The sequence below is a fragment of the Podarcis bocagei genome, assembly GCF_964188305.1.
Source record: "Podarcis bocagei genome assembly, chromosome: 13".
Lineage (NCBI taxonomy): Eukaryota > Metazoa > Chordata > Lepidosauria > Squamata > Lacertidae > Podarcis > Podarcis bocagei.
The window spans coordinates 7,386,696-7,401,901 of record NC_138138.1 but is presented as its reverse complement, the minus strand read 5'-3'; the positions used below and the strand labels follow the sequence as shown (position 1 = coordinate 7,401,901).

The window sequence follows — 15,206 nt, the reverse complement described above, 5'->3', positions numbered from 1 at the left end:
TTTAAAAAAAAAAACAAAGTCTATTTCTGCACCAAGCTGTAAGCTCACTTGATACTGGTTCAGTTCTATGATGCCCAGCCAAGCTAGACATGCAAGGGAGCCTTCAAGCTTCCACGAAGTCTGCACCTCTCCAGAGGTGAACTGGGTCCTGCCAAATGGAACCTGGTACACAAAAGATGGGTGCAGATGAGGACCTAGATTCACATCTGGCCATGGACTGGCTGGGTGTAGAGGAGTGGAGGGAGGTAGCAGCTAGGGAACCCCCAAGTGAAAAGGCTCAAAACCAGAAGATTGGTGGTGGGATGAGGATGAGTGGTCAGAGGAAGAAGAGGGAGCAGACTGGGAGGAGGAGGTGTCAAAAGAGGCAACAGGGTTGAGTGAGCAGGAAGAGTCTGTGGCAGACAGAACTCCAGAGGCAGAGGTAGAAGCGGAGGCCAAGAGGCAGAGATTATTATTTTTTTATAAATTTTTATTGGTTTTTCCACTTTTATAAAGACACAGCACACACAAAAAAGACACAAGACAAGAACATGTATAAATTCCGAAAATCCTAGTTTCCTAACCCTATTCCCAGACTTCCCCCCACCCCCCCTCGTGCATCCCAATTCCCAAGATTGTGTCAGCAATTTGGTGTTTCTCCTCTTAACCATCTTATTACCTTTTTTATAAACAAAATATAGATTTTTCCTAAGTTGGACTCAAGTTCTCTTCCGTCGATTTCTCATTTTGTCTTAATTAAAAGTCATATTAACTAAACCTAAAGGTCTTGAGTGTTTTTAAGATTCTCTTCTTCCCTCCCTCCCATCCCCGGTTTTTGTCCCTTCCCAATACATATCCAGAATAGCAGTTCTTAGCCTGGGTTCCTCACGTCCGAGGGTTTCAAATCTCTTTCAGTCCCTCTCCGCCGGTCTTGTTGGTAGTCCTTTATGTCAGTCATCAAATCTGGAAAGAGTTCTTTCGCCATCAAACCATATTCTCTTCCCACAAGGACATTTGAAAGCCACTGCTGAAAAATTTCCACAAATCCTGCATCTTCCAAGAGGCAGAGATTAGGCAAGCTGCTGAAGAAGCCAGGGGGTCTCCCTTCGGCTACAAGTTACTCTCCCCTGGTCCCCCACAACCTGAAGAGGTATGGAGACGGTGGAGCAAAGATGATGTGGAGCATCAGACTGCTTGGGAAGGAACCATGGGGAGAAGGAGACTTAGGGAGCTGTAGGAAAGCAAGGACCTTCAAGTCCCCACAGCTGCCTCATTGGGGCAAGATCTTCCAGGAGGAGTTGCTGTGCTCTCTAGGCCTGGCCTCCTGGGCTGTTAACTTCACTGAAGCCATGCAAATTATTGCTGACCTGCTCCAAGTACCCACCCCTGTCACTGGAGACGCACAAAGACTTGTAGGGCCTCATGTGTGCCTGATGTCACCAGATACATGCCAAGGTCTAGAGCAGAACTGAAGGCTTGGGCTATGGACTGCCTCCATTTAGAAAAGGAGGTCAAAATTTTCACCTCTTTAAGCACACACACACAATTGCTAAATTGGGAAAATTTGGGCAGAGGGCAAAAGGCTCCCTGAAAAGAAGGCCTGCATTTTGGCTCGGCCCTATAGCTTCTGTTTTAAAGAGCCACTATCCCTTTAAGACCAGGTGAGGAAGAACAGGCACTTATGATATGATGCTAACACTGTTTATGCATGTAGGAGGCCACCAGAACAAAGGCTCAAGCACATAGAAAAGGAAGAGTTTTCCTGTGGTGGCAACAGACAGCAAGCTACATTGTGCCATTTTGCAGCTTTGACCCAGCCTCACTAATCAATACCTAATTGGGTAAGGAGGGCGGCGGAGAGAGAAAAGAACTCCTCTGCATTTTGAAATGGATGCAGTTCTACTAGAAAAGCATTTTGCTAGAAGTTTGGGTAATCCAATACCCCGATATGCATTTTTTAAAGAATGCAATTAACAAAATATGTCATGCATACTATTAAACTAGATAAGGTGGGAGAGAAAAGAGTGACACAGAAAAAGCTCAACTACAGGCAACAAAACTGCCTGAATTCTTCTGTTGCTTCAGTTAAAGAAATTTGAGCTATCCTAACCCTTTCAGCAAGACCTTCAAATTTAACAAGTGAGGTCCCTCAAAAAAAAAAAAAGCAGTGGTGAGAATCCCCTGTTCCAACAGAAATGTTCCTCTTCAGAGCTCCAGCAAAAAAGGAACAGCTTTTTAGAGTACAAAATCTGAACTGTATTTGTGCAAGTATTTGTCTTTGTTTTCCAGTCTTGAATAAAGCAATTCTTTTAACTGTGGTACCCATGGTAATTATCCATGGTAATGCAGATGATGTAACAACAACAAAAATCAGTACCCAAAATTGCATTAATTACCTTTATTTCCATTTAATTTCATTAACACCTGCGTTTTAAAATAAAATGGAAGAGAATGGGTCAAAGTAAGGTTGATATTTTGAACTGCAGTTTTACGAAGCCTCTGGAGGTTCCCTGGCTCATGAACACACTAGTATCCATTAAAGACTCAACAAAATTCTAGATTTCATGGACACGGGAAAGAATGAAAGTACAGTGGTACCTCAAGTTAAGAACTTAATTCATTCCAGAGGTCCGTTCTTCACCTGAAACTGTTCTTAACCTGAAGCACCACTTTAGCTAATGGGGCCTCCTGCTGCCGCCGCACGATTTCTGTTCTCATCCTGAAGCAAAGGTCTTAACCCAAGGTACTATTTCTGGGTTAGCGGAGTCTGCAACCTGAAGCGTATGTAACCTGAAGCGTCTGTAACCCAAGGTACCACTGTACATTAACAACTTACACGAGATGAACCTTCACGTTCCCTTCCATCCCTGCAATTCTATGATTCTAGGAACTTCTGATAAGGTTCTGAAATCCGAAAAAGGCTATGCATAGTTTGTGTGAGAGGAGACCTCAATTCCTCCGCCATTTCCCCATCCTTCTCTCAGGGCTAAAGCTATAGAATTAGCACCCTGGTTCAGCAGCGGAGGAAGCCGCTTGGGCCCCTGGGGTGATGCGCCAAGGGGCGGGCCGCACATAGGGGCAGGGCAAGGGCGAGGCGAGCTGCCCATAGGAGCAGGGCCCACCGTGGGCCTCCAGAGTCTGCCTGTCTCCTCCCAATCAGCCGCCCTACAGCTGGGGGAGAGGCAGGGGGTGGACCGTTTGGGCAGCGCAGAGCCTGCGCGCACCCAAGCTCTGACTCACTGCAGGCCCCGTGGTGAGTGCCAGCCGGCATTTTGTCACCCCCCTCAGTGGTGACACCTGGGGCGACCCGTAACCACCGCCTTTCACCCCTGCCCTGGTCAACTAGACTAACCTTCAAGCCTAGCCTTCTTTTCTCTGTACAAATCCCATCCTTCCAAGAAAAACTCCTGCTACTATAAAAACCCTGAAAACAAACAATGCAAGCCAAAATATACCAATTCACTTAATTTAGAAGTTTTATTTCAGAAGTGCAAACAAGGTTATCACTTAAGTCAATTTGTGCCCTGGTTGAAGTGACCTGTTCTTGCATTTGTGGAGGGAAGAAGAAGAAAAAGAGGAGGAGGAGTTTGGATTTGATACCCCGCTTTATCACTACCCGAAGGAGTCTCAAAGCGGCTAACATTCTCCTTTTCCTTCCTCCCCCACAACAAACATCTGTGAGGTGAGTGGGGCTGAGAGACTTCAGCGAAGTGTGACTAGCCCAAGGTCACCCAGCAGCTGCATGTGGAGGAGCGGGGAATCGAACCTGGTTCACCAGATTACGAGTCCACCGCTCTTAACCACTACACCACACTGGCTCATCTCCCTCTCTCTTATAAATGAGCACATGCTCTCTTGCCTGGAACAGATTAGGGCCTTTGTGCAAAGCAAAAGGAAGCTTTACAGAAGCCCTTTCCCCCAAGAGACGACGCCTTGGTAGAAGTCACAATTACAACACATGGAAAATGCTGAAAGTTCCATCCATGCAATGGAAACAATTGTTCACTTTCCTAAAGCTCACCGTTTCCTTCCTCTTTCTCTTGAGGAATCGTGTCACCTGGGAAAACAAAGGCGTGCCGCGTCTTTGAAAAGGTCTTGCACGCTGATTCTGCAAGGCTATTCTGCAGAATCCAGCCACAAACCCTGGAAATTGTCACTAATGATGAATGAGACTCTTACATACAGGAAGATATCATTTTGCATGGATGTTCCATTCCCGGCCCCTGCATGCGTCAGTGTATAAGTGTATAAGCACACCCTGCCCCATTCTGCCCCACTCTGCCTTCTCCCAGGTCCAAAAGGACCCAGTTAAAATGGCTGCCACCTGAATGTACCTTAAGTAAGTTCACAAACCTAACGAGAGGTGTGCGCTTGCTTTTTCTGGGCTATCTCATTTATTTTAGGTCTAATTTGAGACAAACAAACTCTCCTCATCCAAACAAGGAAGCCTTTCTCTTTTTTGATCTTCCATTTAAAACATTATTTAGATGCCATGCTACGCTATACTAAAATGTTTAAATGTTTTCTTTGTCCTTGAATCTTCCCGCAACGCTTGCCATCCTCTCCTGCCACACCCTTTGAGGACCACCGAACTAAACTAACGTAAATACTAAAGTTAAAAAGGCAAGCAGTTTTAAGACTGCAACATGCATCATAGGGCAAATTAAACTAAGAAAGCATTGCGAAGCACTGCAGAAGCTCAGGAAGGATAAGGCTATCAAGGACTATTAGAAGTTCTGGACACTAGACTTCTGATGAAGCAGCCTAGAATTGCATTCGCTTTTTTTGCTGCTGCATCACATTGTTGACTCATGTGAAGCTTAAAGCAAGCCGAGACAGTTACTGGATAAAACAGAGCATTTTATTTTCATCAGGTAAATATGAAATAGCTGCATTGGGAAAGCATTGGATAAATATTCATATTTAAGAAATGATCAAATTTGTTTTGTTGTTGTTTAGTCATTTAGTCGTGCCCGACTCTTCGAGACCCCATGGACCAGAGCACGCCAGGCACTCCTGTCTTCCATTGCCTCCCGCAGTTTGGTCAAACTTATGCTGGTAGCTGCGAGAACACTATCCAACCATCTCGTCCTCTGTTGTCCCCTTCTCCTTGTGCCCTCCATCTTTCCCAACATCAGGGTCTTTTCCGGGGAGTCTTCTCTTCTCATGAGGTGGCCAAAGTATTGGAGCCTCAGCTTCACAATCTGTCCTTCCAGTGAGCACTCAGGGCTGATTTCCTTAAGAATGGATGGGTTTGATCTTCTTGTAGTCCATGGGATTCTCAAGAGTCTCCTCCAGCACCATAATTTAAAAAAATAAAATGTTTTAGCATGCTTATATTCAGATTACTTAGTATTCCAACTATTACAGTATTTAAGATGGAGGGGGAGGGAATCAAATTTTAAAAAGTAAGAAAGAAAGAAATCAAGTTTATCCAGTTTGTAAGAAATTGCATGATGTGCCAACAGAATACATTTGACCTTACTGACAGAAGGTTAAAGCAGATTTGTAGCCTACTTATAGGGACTTCGCATATGGACGCACCTAATTAATTTAATGCATTGATGTAACAACATGCATGATTGATGGAATAATGCCGTGTCTATCATGACAGCACACTCTCCGTGCAAGTCAATTATCAGCAGGATGTCGCTAGCATGGCTCCATCTCACAAACTCTGTTGTTCTGTCCACCTTCCTTCTCTTTAAATCATGCATATAAAAAGTAAAACCCACATTCTAAGAATGTGGGAACAAGTGACTTAATATGAGCGCCTGCTCTTCTCAAATCATCAAGACAATTAGGTTCATCAGCCTTAGATTTAATTTCTCCAAATTTACACTGTATAATTATATCTGGGAATCACTTTTATCTCTCTCTCACACACTTATTAGTTTTTAAAAAGGATGCTGGTATCAGCAGTTATTTCTCCTACAAGTTGCCTGATTAACATACATTTCAATCTTAGATTTTTTTTTATTTAAAGAACAACAACTCTCAACCCTAAACACATTTACTGAGAAGTGAATCCCACTGAGTTTCATGGCTTACTTTCATGTGATTGTGCTCAGATGGCAGTTTCAAAATAATAACCAACAAATTATTTTGTTGCTACATATATATGTACATGCTATATATATATGCTACATATATATAGCTAACAGTGGGAAAAGAGAAATAAAACTTATGGGGTAAGCTACATTAAGTGCAATTCCCCCCCCCCTCAATTTTATTGTCTTCCAATCTTCTTAGCCTCCACACTGGGTATTCATTAGAGGGAAAAGCATGAAGAAAACATAATCTTGTATTCTAGTGCTCCCTCTTTTGTCAACTGGAGACTAAAAGATAGCACTAAGGAAGATCCAAACTATGTAGGGATTGTATTTACTCTGCGCATCTCCATGGTTTCCTTTCCCAGAAAAGGACAAAACAAGAACAAGTTCAATTGCAACTTTACAACCTTGACTAAAGGCCAAACTAGATGGGGCATTAATTGCAGGAATGCAATTAACATGCACATTTTGTTATGTTAATAGCAACCATGGAGAAGCCTTAAAGGGCTCCAGGATCCTGGAGGTGAGGAGACAATGTTTAACTCTAGCTCTCCCTGACAAGTCAAAATAAATTTAAAAAATTTAAAAAAAATGTCCAGTAGCACCTTAGAGGCCAACTAAGTTTGTTCTGGGTATAAGCTTTTGTGTGCATGCACACCTCTTCAGATGAGGTCAGTTCTGAGAAAAAATCACCTCTCCAAAGCTGCCATAGTTGTCATGATAAAGTATGGTAAATGCTAAACAGGAAATAGAGAAGGGAAACTGCGAAGGAGGGCCGGGATGCAACAAACACACATTGTTTCTGATTCTCTAAACCAGTGAATTCTCTAATCTTCTTTTCCCTCTGGGCCACACAGAATAAAAACCCACTTTGGAAGAATGGCAGATGAAGGTGATGGACTATATGGAATTGGCAGAAATGACTGGCAGAATCCGAGACCAGGGAGAAGAGTCGGTGGAAGAAGACTGGAAGAAATTTAAAGATTATCTACAGAAATATTGTAAAATTAATGAATGATAGAATGATGTTGGATAGCAACTAAGGGGTTTCCAGCTGTAATGATTTAAGAGAATATGAAAAAGGGTTATAAATGGGTTAAAATCTAATGGTAAGGATTTGCTGAACCAATAAATTGAAGTGGAATACAAAAAAAGGGAGGTATGAGGAGGTCCGGGAAATAAGTTAAAAGAAAATAAGTAAAAGAAATAATGTATGTTTTTAACTGTTTTTATTTTGTATTTTTCTTTTTTCTTTTTCTTTTTTCTGTTATATTTCAAAAAAAATTAATAAATATTTTATTTAAAAAAAAAGAAAAATCAGCTCTCCAAAGCTGCCATAGTTGTCATGATAAAGTATGGTGAATGCTAAACAGGAAATAGAGAAGGGAAACTGCGAAGGCGGGATGGGATGCAACAAACACACATTGTTTCTGATTCTCTAAACCAGTGAATTCTCTAATCTTTGTTTCCCTCTGGGCCACACAGAATAAAAACTTGCTCTCGCCACACCAGTTTTTTTTTAAAAAAAAATGATTAAAAAATACATTGGAAAACAAAAAGAAACAACTTCTAGCAGTGCTTGATTTATAACACAGAACAGAGCTATTTTATAATATAATCAGAAAGTATAAAACAATGCAGCTGCATAAGAACATAAATCATTCCCAAAATATAATGATAAATGAGCCTCTTACATATGTACTTTAAGTATGTATACAAACTCAATGAGTGGTGTGAGCTTGCTTTTCCCCAGTACAGTTGTACCTCGGGTTACAGACGCTTCAGGTTACAGACGCTTCAGGTTACAGACTCCGCTAACCCAGAAATAGTACCTCGGGTTAAGAACTTTGCTTCAGGATGAGAACAGAAATCGCGTGGCGGTGGCAGCGGGAGGCCCCATTAGCTAAAATGGTACCTCAGGTTAAGAACAGTTTCAGGTTAAGAACAGACCTCCAGAACGAATTAAGTTCTTAACCCGAGGTACCACTGTAATCTCATTGATATTGGGTCTAATTTGAGACAAGCAAACTCTCCTCTCCTCATCAACACAAAGAAGCCTTTCTCTTTTCTGATCTTTCTTATTTGTCTGAGTTGAAAATCCCTGTTCACAACAATTTGTTGTGGAGAACTGTAGAAGAATGCTACAGTGCTCTTGAAGAGAGGTATTGATACTGTTTCCAGTTGTGCGTCAAAACAAAAGTTATTTTGAAACTGAGCTGGGCTATATTACACTGTTTCTTTGATTGTTTCTTTGATTGCCTTTGAATCTTCCTGCCACGCTTGCCACACCCTTTGAGAACCATTGCTCGGTCTGAACCATAAATGGAGCCACTATGATAGAACATCTCCCTTGAGCGCTGAGCTACATCACTATGAAAACACCTGTATGTACATTTACAGCACAATTCTTCATCTGAAGTTCAAGTAACAGCTTGATCCCCACACCTACTTTTTATTATTATTATTTATTTTTTAAAGAAAGGGAAAACTACTTGGCAAAGCAATACCTGAAACAGAGCTTCTTGGAGACGGCGCTTATTATTTACTATTTATAATATTTCAAGACTGTATTGCTTTCAGGTGCTGCTTGTACATGCTATTTGGTGTACATAAAATGGCACGCTAACAGTGCAACCCTATATGTGGCTACCGGGAGTGGGGAATTCACTGAGTTCCAAAGGACTTCCTCCCAAGTAAGTGAGTGCAGGATTATAGCCTACAAGTTACACTACATGCAATTAAACAAACAGCGCTGAGCTAAAACCGTAATACCCTTAGCACAGGCATCACCAAACTCGGCCTCCAGATGTTCTGGGACTACAATTCCCATCACCCCTGACCACCGGTCCTGTTAGCTAAGGATGATGGGAGTTGTAGTTCCAAAACATCTGGAGGGCTGAGTTTGGGGGTGCCTGCCTTAGCAGCACAACTGAGCATCAAGTACCTATTTTAAAAAAAGAGCTAGGTCTTGACCAGTAAAGTATAGCAGTGATGTCATTAGAGTGCTAATCAAAAACCTATTTCAGCCTTGCATTGCTTTCTGGAGATCTTGACGAGTGCTTTTCAACTTAGCTGCTTTAAAGTATCACTGCTGATCCACTCATAATTCTGAAGAGCAGGCAGGTTAACTTTTAGAAATCTCTCTATCCAGAACCAAATCCTCTAACATTCACTCAGATGTAACAGCGATATAATATTTGTTACAAGGCCACAGAAAATTCCAATTATTAGCTCTCAAAGAAAAGCGGGGTGGGAGGGGGGAGACAAGTGCCCTTACAAAGCCAAGCGATTAAAGATCTTTGCCGGAAAATTAAACTTCATAAAAATAAAAAAGTCTATTTGAATTATACAGCAAGATTCTTTAATAGTTTCAAGACTCGTTCATTTTAATGGGGGGGGGGAGTTAAGAATATGCCAACTCGCTGAAATCAATGAAATCTTGATTGGGCCCATAATCTTTTTTTTCAAAAAACCTGACACTGGTTATAAAAGGGGGGGGGGGTAGTTTAAGCTTTTTCCATCAGCCTGCAGAACCAGCTCAAGTGATCCTCAGTTCTATTCCACATGTTGGAAGGAGTACAGCTTCGCTTCAGGAAGCTGAACTTCCAAGGACCCTAGAAAAAGGACATTAGTGACTATTGTCGCAATGAATGGTGGCTGGCTCTCTGCAAGGCCAGCCACTTCCAGAGACAGTGTTGTTCGGTCATAATTGGCCAAGGCACCCCCTGCTGTGCAAAGCATTTGTCAAATAATGCTTGTTTACAAATAAACTTCCAAATGGTACCAACTGGCCATTAGCGAATAAACTCTGGTTCACTTCTAATGCCATGTCCCTCTTAAAAGGGCAAGAACAGAGGGTGAACGGAAGCAGCCAAGTAGACAAGGTGAACCAATCCTGTATCTGACTGCATAATTCATTGGTTATTTTCCAACCTTCCCCCCCCCCAATCCTCTTCCAAATTTGGCTCTGCAGTTTCAAGCCAATAACCTGCTCAGTTCCACAAAGTCAGTCGTTCCTGCAGCGCGTATGTTGACTTTGTAGGATGTGACTAGGGTTAATTTCATTTTGCCATGCTAATGAAATATTAGGAGGGCATAACTCAAAAGGCTCCCCACACATCTCAAAGTTATGAGCTGCAAGATACACTGTCCCAAAAGATGGATCTGGGAAAACAGTCTGTCACAGCAGCTCTGACTTTCTCCCTGAGCTGAAATTTTCAGTCAGCACCGTGCCACACAACTCTGGGCTTTTTGACCAAGTACTTTCCAGTCAGAAACTATGTTTCCCTAAGGGAACAAACCCATGCTTTCCATCTAAGCAGGCCCCTCACTAAAACATGTTGCACGGAGCAAAATTATAGCATCAACTGATCTCTGCATAAATAAACTGATTTCTGCATAAATACAATCACTTCCTAGCTATATTTTGCCTACCTCAATCCATCTTTCTGGGAGTGCCAACTTTTTGAAAACACACACATACAGTATATTGTATTTACAAATACACCTAATTGCCCATCAGGAAACTCTGTCAGTCTAGGACTTAATTCAGAAATCGTGCCACACCATGGTTGAGGAAGCGAAACCATGATATGGCATGGCACTGCATTGGCAAACCGTGGTTTGTGGTCATCTAGCAAATAAAAAGCCACAATATGTGTTAAATGCACTTTGGTGTAACATATGCTTTGGCAAACTGTAGCCATGCTACTGATCCATCTCTATAGGTCACTATGTCTAGAGACAAGTGCTAAATAGGGGAGATCTTAACCATGTAAAGGTAAAGGGACCCATGACCATTAGGTCCAGTCATGGCCGACTCTGGGGTTGCGGCGCTCATCTTGCTTTATTGGCCGAGGGAGCCAGCATACAGTTTCCAGGTCATGTGGCCAGCAGGACTAAGCCACTTCCGGCAAACCAGAGCAGCGCACAGAAACGCCATTTACCTTCCCGCCAGAGTGGTACCTATTTATCTACTTGCACTTTGACGTGCTTTCGAACTGCTAGTTTGGCAGGAGCAGGGACCGAGCAATGGGAGCTCACCTTGTCGTGGGGATTCGAACCGCCAACCTTCTGATCGGCAAGTCCTAGGCTCTGTGGTTTAACCCACAGTGCCACCCGTGTCCCTTGGCCTTAGGTTGCAAAGTGTAATTAGCACAAACCACAGTTTGGGTTTATTTCCGAACTGATCCCATCTCTCTATATGATCAGCAATGGAGACCTGGCTTAGGAGATTTCTCCCACAAAGAAAGGACTCCCAGCAGATTTCACAACCATTCTCCTAAGTAAGATGCTTGTGAACATTTTCCAAGCCCCAAATCCACCAGCCTCTCATTACTATATCAGTGCAGATCATGGGGGGGGTGAGCAAGGTAAAATGCCTTTGTGTTAGAAATGCCTCATATCCTCCATTCAGTCATCCAGATGATAGCATTCAGCACAGAAATATTATTCCACGAAGGGCAGATCAAACAGTTCAATCAAACATCAATATAACTATAGACACAGCTATTCTAATTATTGAGGCTAACACCCCATTCAGGTGTTACAATAACTTATTCTAACAGCAAACTCATGTATTCGATGCCGACAGCATTGCAGCCAAAAAAAAGGGGGCAACTGTAGGGTGGAGGAGATATCCCTGAGGTTTGCAAAATGACAGTCTTGAAACAGGGGGCAGTGAAAGCTAAACACCCTCAGTAGCCACAGAAAGGAAATGTCCTGCTGAGAGAGAATGGCTGACGGGAACACTGCAGCAGTTTGTTGCAGACACCACAATTTAGGCTTTTCCATGGGGGTGGGATTACACCTATAAAGAAGGTTTTGTTTTGTTTTGACAAATCATTTTCTTCTGGGTGATAGTCAGGAAACCTTTCTCTCAGCTCACATCACATACAGGCATCGCCAGTAAGGCTTTGACTATCAAACCACGCAATATAACAAGACCAATCCTCATCTATATAAGCTAGCGACAAACCTTGTTATGCATTGGCTTCAAAATAAAAGAACTATTAGATGCCAATAATCTTCCAAAAGCATCTGGCTTCCCTGTTGCAAAATTGCTCATTTACTGTCCTGTTCCCAGCACACACAAACACTCCCATCAGATCTCACTGTATCTTGATTTCATTGCACGGCAAAGGCTATCATCCCAGGAATTATGAAAATAACTGAAAGAGATAAGAAATCCCACTTCTCTTTGGTGGCAGGAAGAACTGGGTTTCCACACCCCTCGCTGAGGAGTTTCTGCTCCCCCCCTCACACCTTTGACCCAACAAATGCAAAAATGGCACCTGAGTCTTATAACCCCCACTTAAGCTCGCCATACTAGAATCTGGAGGGGGGAAATGCTATAAAAATAGGGGAGGTCATTTATAAGCACCTCTTTATACAGACTTCGTACAGCTCAAGTTAAGTGAGCAGAATGAACTGGCTTTCATACACACGAAGTAGCTTTACAAATAAGTCACTTTGGAGTTATTTTTCCATCTAAATGCATACTATCTAAGCCGTTCCCATACCCTTCAACCAACTCACATGCAGGAATTCTAAAGGCACCTTCAACTTTTAATTTTATAAAATTAAATTTAAAAAATTATAGGGGGGGGGGTTGTTCAGTTGATAAGAGCTAGGAATAAGACCTGCCAGCTATTGCCACCGACGCAGACATATGCCTTAGGAAGGGACAGGCAGACGACCTGATTTCTGGGTGCTGGGTTTTTCTTTGATCATCCTAGCCCCACAGAATCTGAGGGGAAGCACTTCTTCTCCCAGACTAATCCCCTGCACTCCAAAAGAGCCATCTCCACCAGTGGCGTAGCGTGGGTTGTCAGCACCCGGGGCAAGGCAAGTAATTTGCGCCCTCTAACCCGTGGATTTGCGCCCCCTAACCCATGGATTTGCGCCCCCTAACCCTAACCCTCAGATGTTGCGCCCGGTGCGGCCGGGCCCCCCCTACACCCCCCACGCTACGTCACTGATCTCCACAGCTCTACACGCTGAATCTTCTTTCTCTTCTAACTGTGTGATCCTGCTGGCCCAAATAAGACAAAAACGGTATTGAACAGCCCACTGAAGCAAAGTCTTCTAAGCCTGCGGTGGCCACCACAATCATGGAAAGATGCTGAAATCATGTATGATTTAGCTGAGATTCCTGAGTCGTAGGGGGTTGGTCTAGATGACCCTTAGGGGTACCTTGCAATTATGTGAAAACGGTTCTTTCTGGACCATCAGCTATCAGTGTGAGTCCTACTCAGAAGGCCACTTCCCCCCTTGTATTCTGCAAAACAACTACCGCCCCTTATACTGTATGTATAACCAGAAGTTGCTTAGATTAAAATGCAAACAAATCTTCACTCACACACTTGCAGTGAAAGATCAGAAAAAAATTGCCCACACTTTTACCTCTAGGTTTTTAAAAAACCTCTTTTTCAATTTTTTTTTTTTTTTGCTCCTCTGCTTCAGTATCAACATCAGCCAAGCATGTAGGCATTAAAAGCAGGTGAAGATTTTCCTGGTCTGGGGGGGGGGGGCAATGAGGAAAACCTTCGCTGGGGAGATTTCTGCCTGGATGTAACAGGAGCCAGGCAAGTTCTTTCCCCCGCAAAAAGTGCTGCTCTTATTCATCCCTCTACCCAGAGCTTTTTTCCCCTAAAAAAAAAATGTTTAGGGGTACAGTACTCTCATTTTCCTACTCATCATATTGAAATGTTGCCCCTCAGTGAGGCCAAACTTAGATTCCCAAAATGTTTAGGGGTATGCGTCCCCCCCTCCGCGTCGTCGTCCCCCAGAAAAAAATCACTGCCCCTACCAGTCGGGAGGATGAGAGGGCAAGTGGGGGCGGCGGGGGGAGGGCAGAGAAAAGCGAAGGCGAGAGAAGCAGCTACTGAAATGATCTTAGAGATGAGGGGGGGGGGAGAGATGAAAAAGATGAGTTCTCTTCATGCCAGTGCTTTGCCCAAGCTCCCATCTCCAGCAGCGCTACCTCCCACCCGCAACAAACCCGGGAAGATGTGTCAAACCTACGGCCAGGGCGCCCTTGAGCAGGTGCAGAGTGCATTGCCTCCGGGCGCCTGTCTGATACGGCGGAGATCGTGGGCACAACCCCCAGATCGGAAGGGCACGAGAATCTTAATCTTAGGGTCGTGGGTTCGACTCCCGCGTTGGGCAGATTCCTGCACTGCAGGGGGCTGGACTCGATGACCCTGGTAGACCCTTCCAACTGTCCCATTCTATCATGAACTCTGCCGGATGAGCCCCAAACCCCTCTCCTCACCCTTGAGAAGACGGGCTGGAAGAGAAGAACCAACGTGGAGAAAGCTGCCCTTTTTATTTCCATCCTTCCCATCCGGGCAGCTGGATGGACTGCGCCTCCGAAGCCCCGCGAAGCCCGATGCGGGCCGCCAGGAAAGGGTCACGGGCGCCCCAACAAGCACTCGCTCGCTCGCTCGCCCCCCCATGCCCCGCTACGCCCGGCGCCCTCCCGATCCCTCGCCGGGCGCGCTCACCTTGGCTGCCGGCCGCGCTCCGGAGCGTCCCGCCGGGCAGGAGCAGCAGCGGCAGCAGCACCGCCAGAGGCGGCGCCGGCGGGCGGGCGCGCAGCATCCTCGCTCCGCCCGGGATGGGCTCCGCGCGCGGGCTGCTGCGGCGGCGGCGGCTGCCTCGGCCGGGTCGTCGCCCTCCTCCGCCTTCTCCTCCTCGCCGGAGACGCTGCGGAACCTCCTCGGCTCGGCGTCTGGCCCTGTAGCCGCTCTTCCTCGTCCTCTATCCCGGTAGCGAGCGGGGATGGCGACGGTGTTGGGAAGCCCCGGCGGCGCGTCTCCAGCAGCGCGCCCGAAACTCTGAGCTCCTGCTTCGCCGTGGTGCTGCTGCTGCGCGCAGCCACCAGCGCGGCGGCGGGGGCAGGGGCGGCGCGCTTAGCCCCGCCCTTGGCTCCTCCCCTTTCCTTGACGACCCCCCTCCCCCTCGCTAGCATCGCCAAAAAGGTGGAGCTGCCAGAGGGTCCTCTCTTCTGACCCCCCAAGCTGGTTCCCAAGGGTGCCAGCGCGCGGCTATGGAACTAAATGGGTGCGCCTTTCTTGCGCGCAAAGTGGGGAGGAAGAGGAATGTGTGATGTGTTTTTTTAAAAAAAGCATTTATCATAGCGGCCCTCGAGGATTTTCGCATGAGCTGCCT

At 45.0% G+C, this 15,206-nt stretch overlaps 1 protein-coding gene across 8 annotated transcripts in view; it reads right to left on the bottom strand.

Moving 5' to 3' along the window:
• Positions 1 to 14,640, bottom strand: part of EPHA5 (EPH receptor A5) — a 263,910-nt gene extending 249,270 nt beyond the window's left edge. For 5 of the 8 annotated variants that reach the window (XM_081166169.1, XM_081166170.1, XM_081166173.1 and 2 more), the window contains exon 1: positions 14,540 to 14,640. In XM_081166169.1, the coding sequence (XP_081022295.1) occupies positions 14,540 to 14,636 (97 nt within the window). In that variant the 5' untranslated portion in view covers positions 14,637 to 14,640. Of the gene's footprint in view, positions 1 to 12,730; positions 12,750 to 14,539 lie in introns of those variants that run through there. The other 3 variants (XM_081166175.1, XM_081166176.1, XM_081166172.1) reach the window with 2 other exon arrangements.
• Between the last annotated feature and the right edge of the window lie 566 nt (positions 14,641 to 15,206).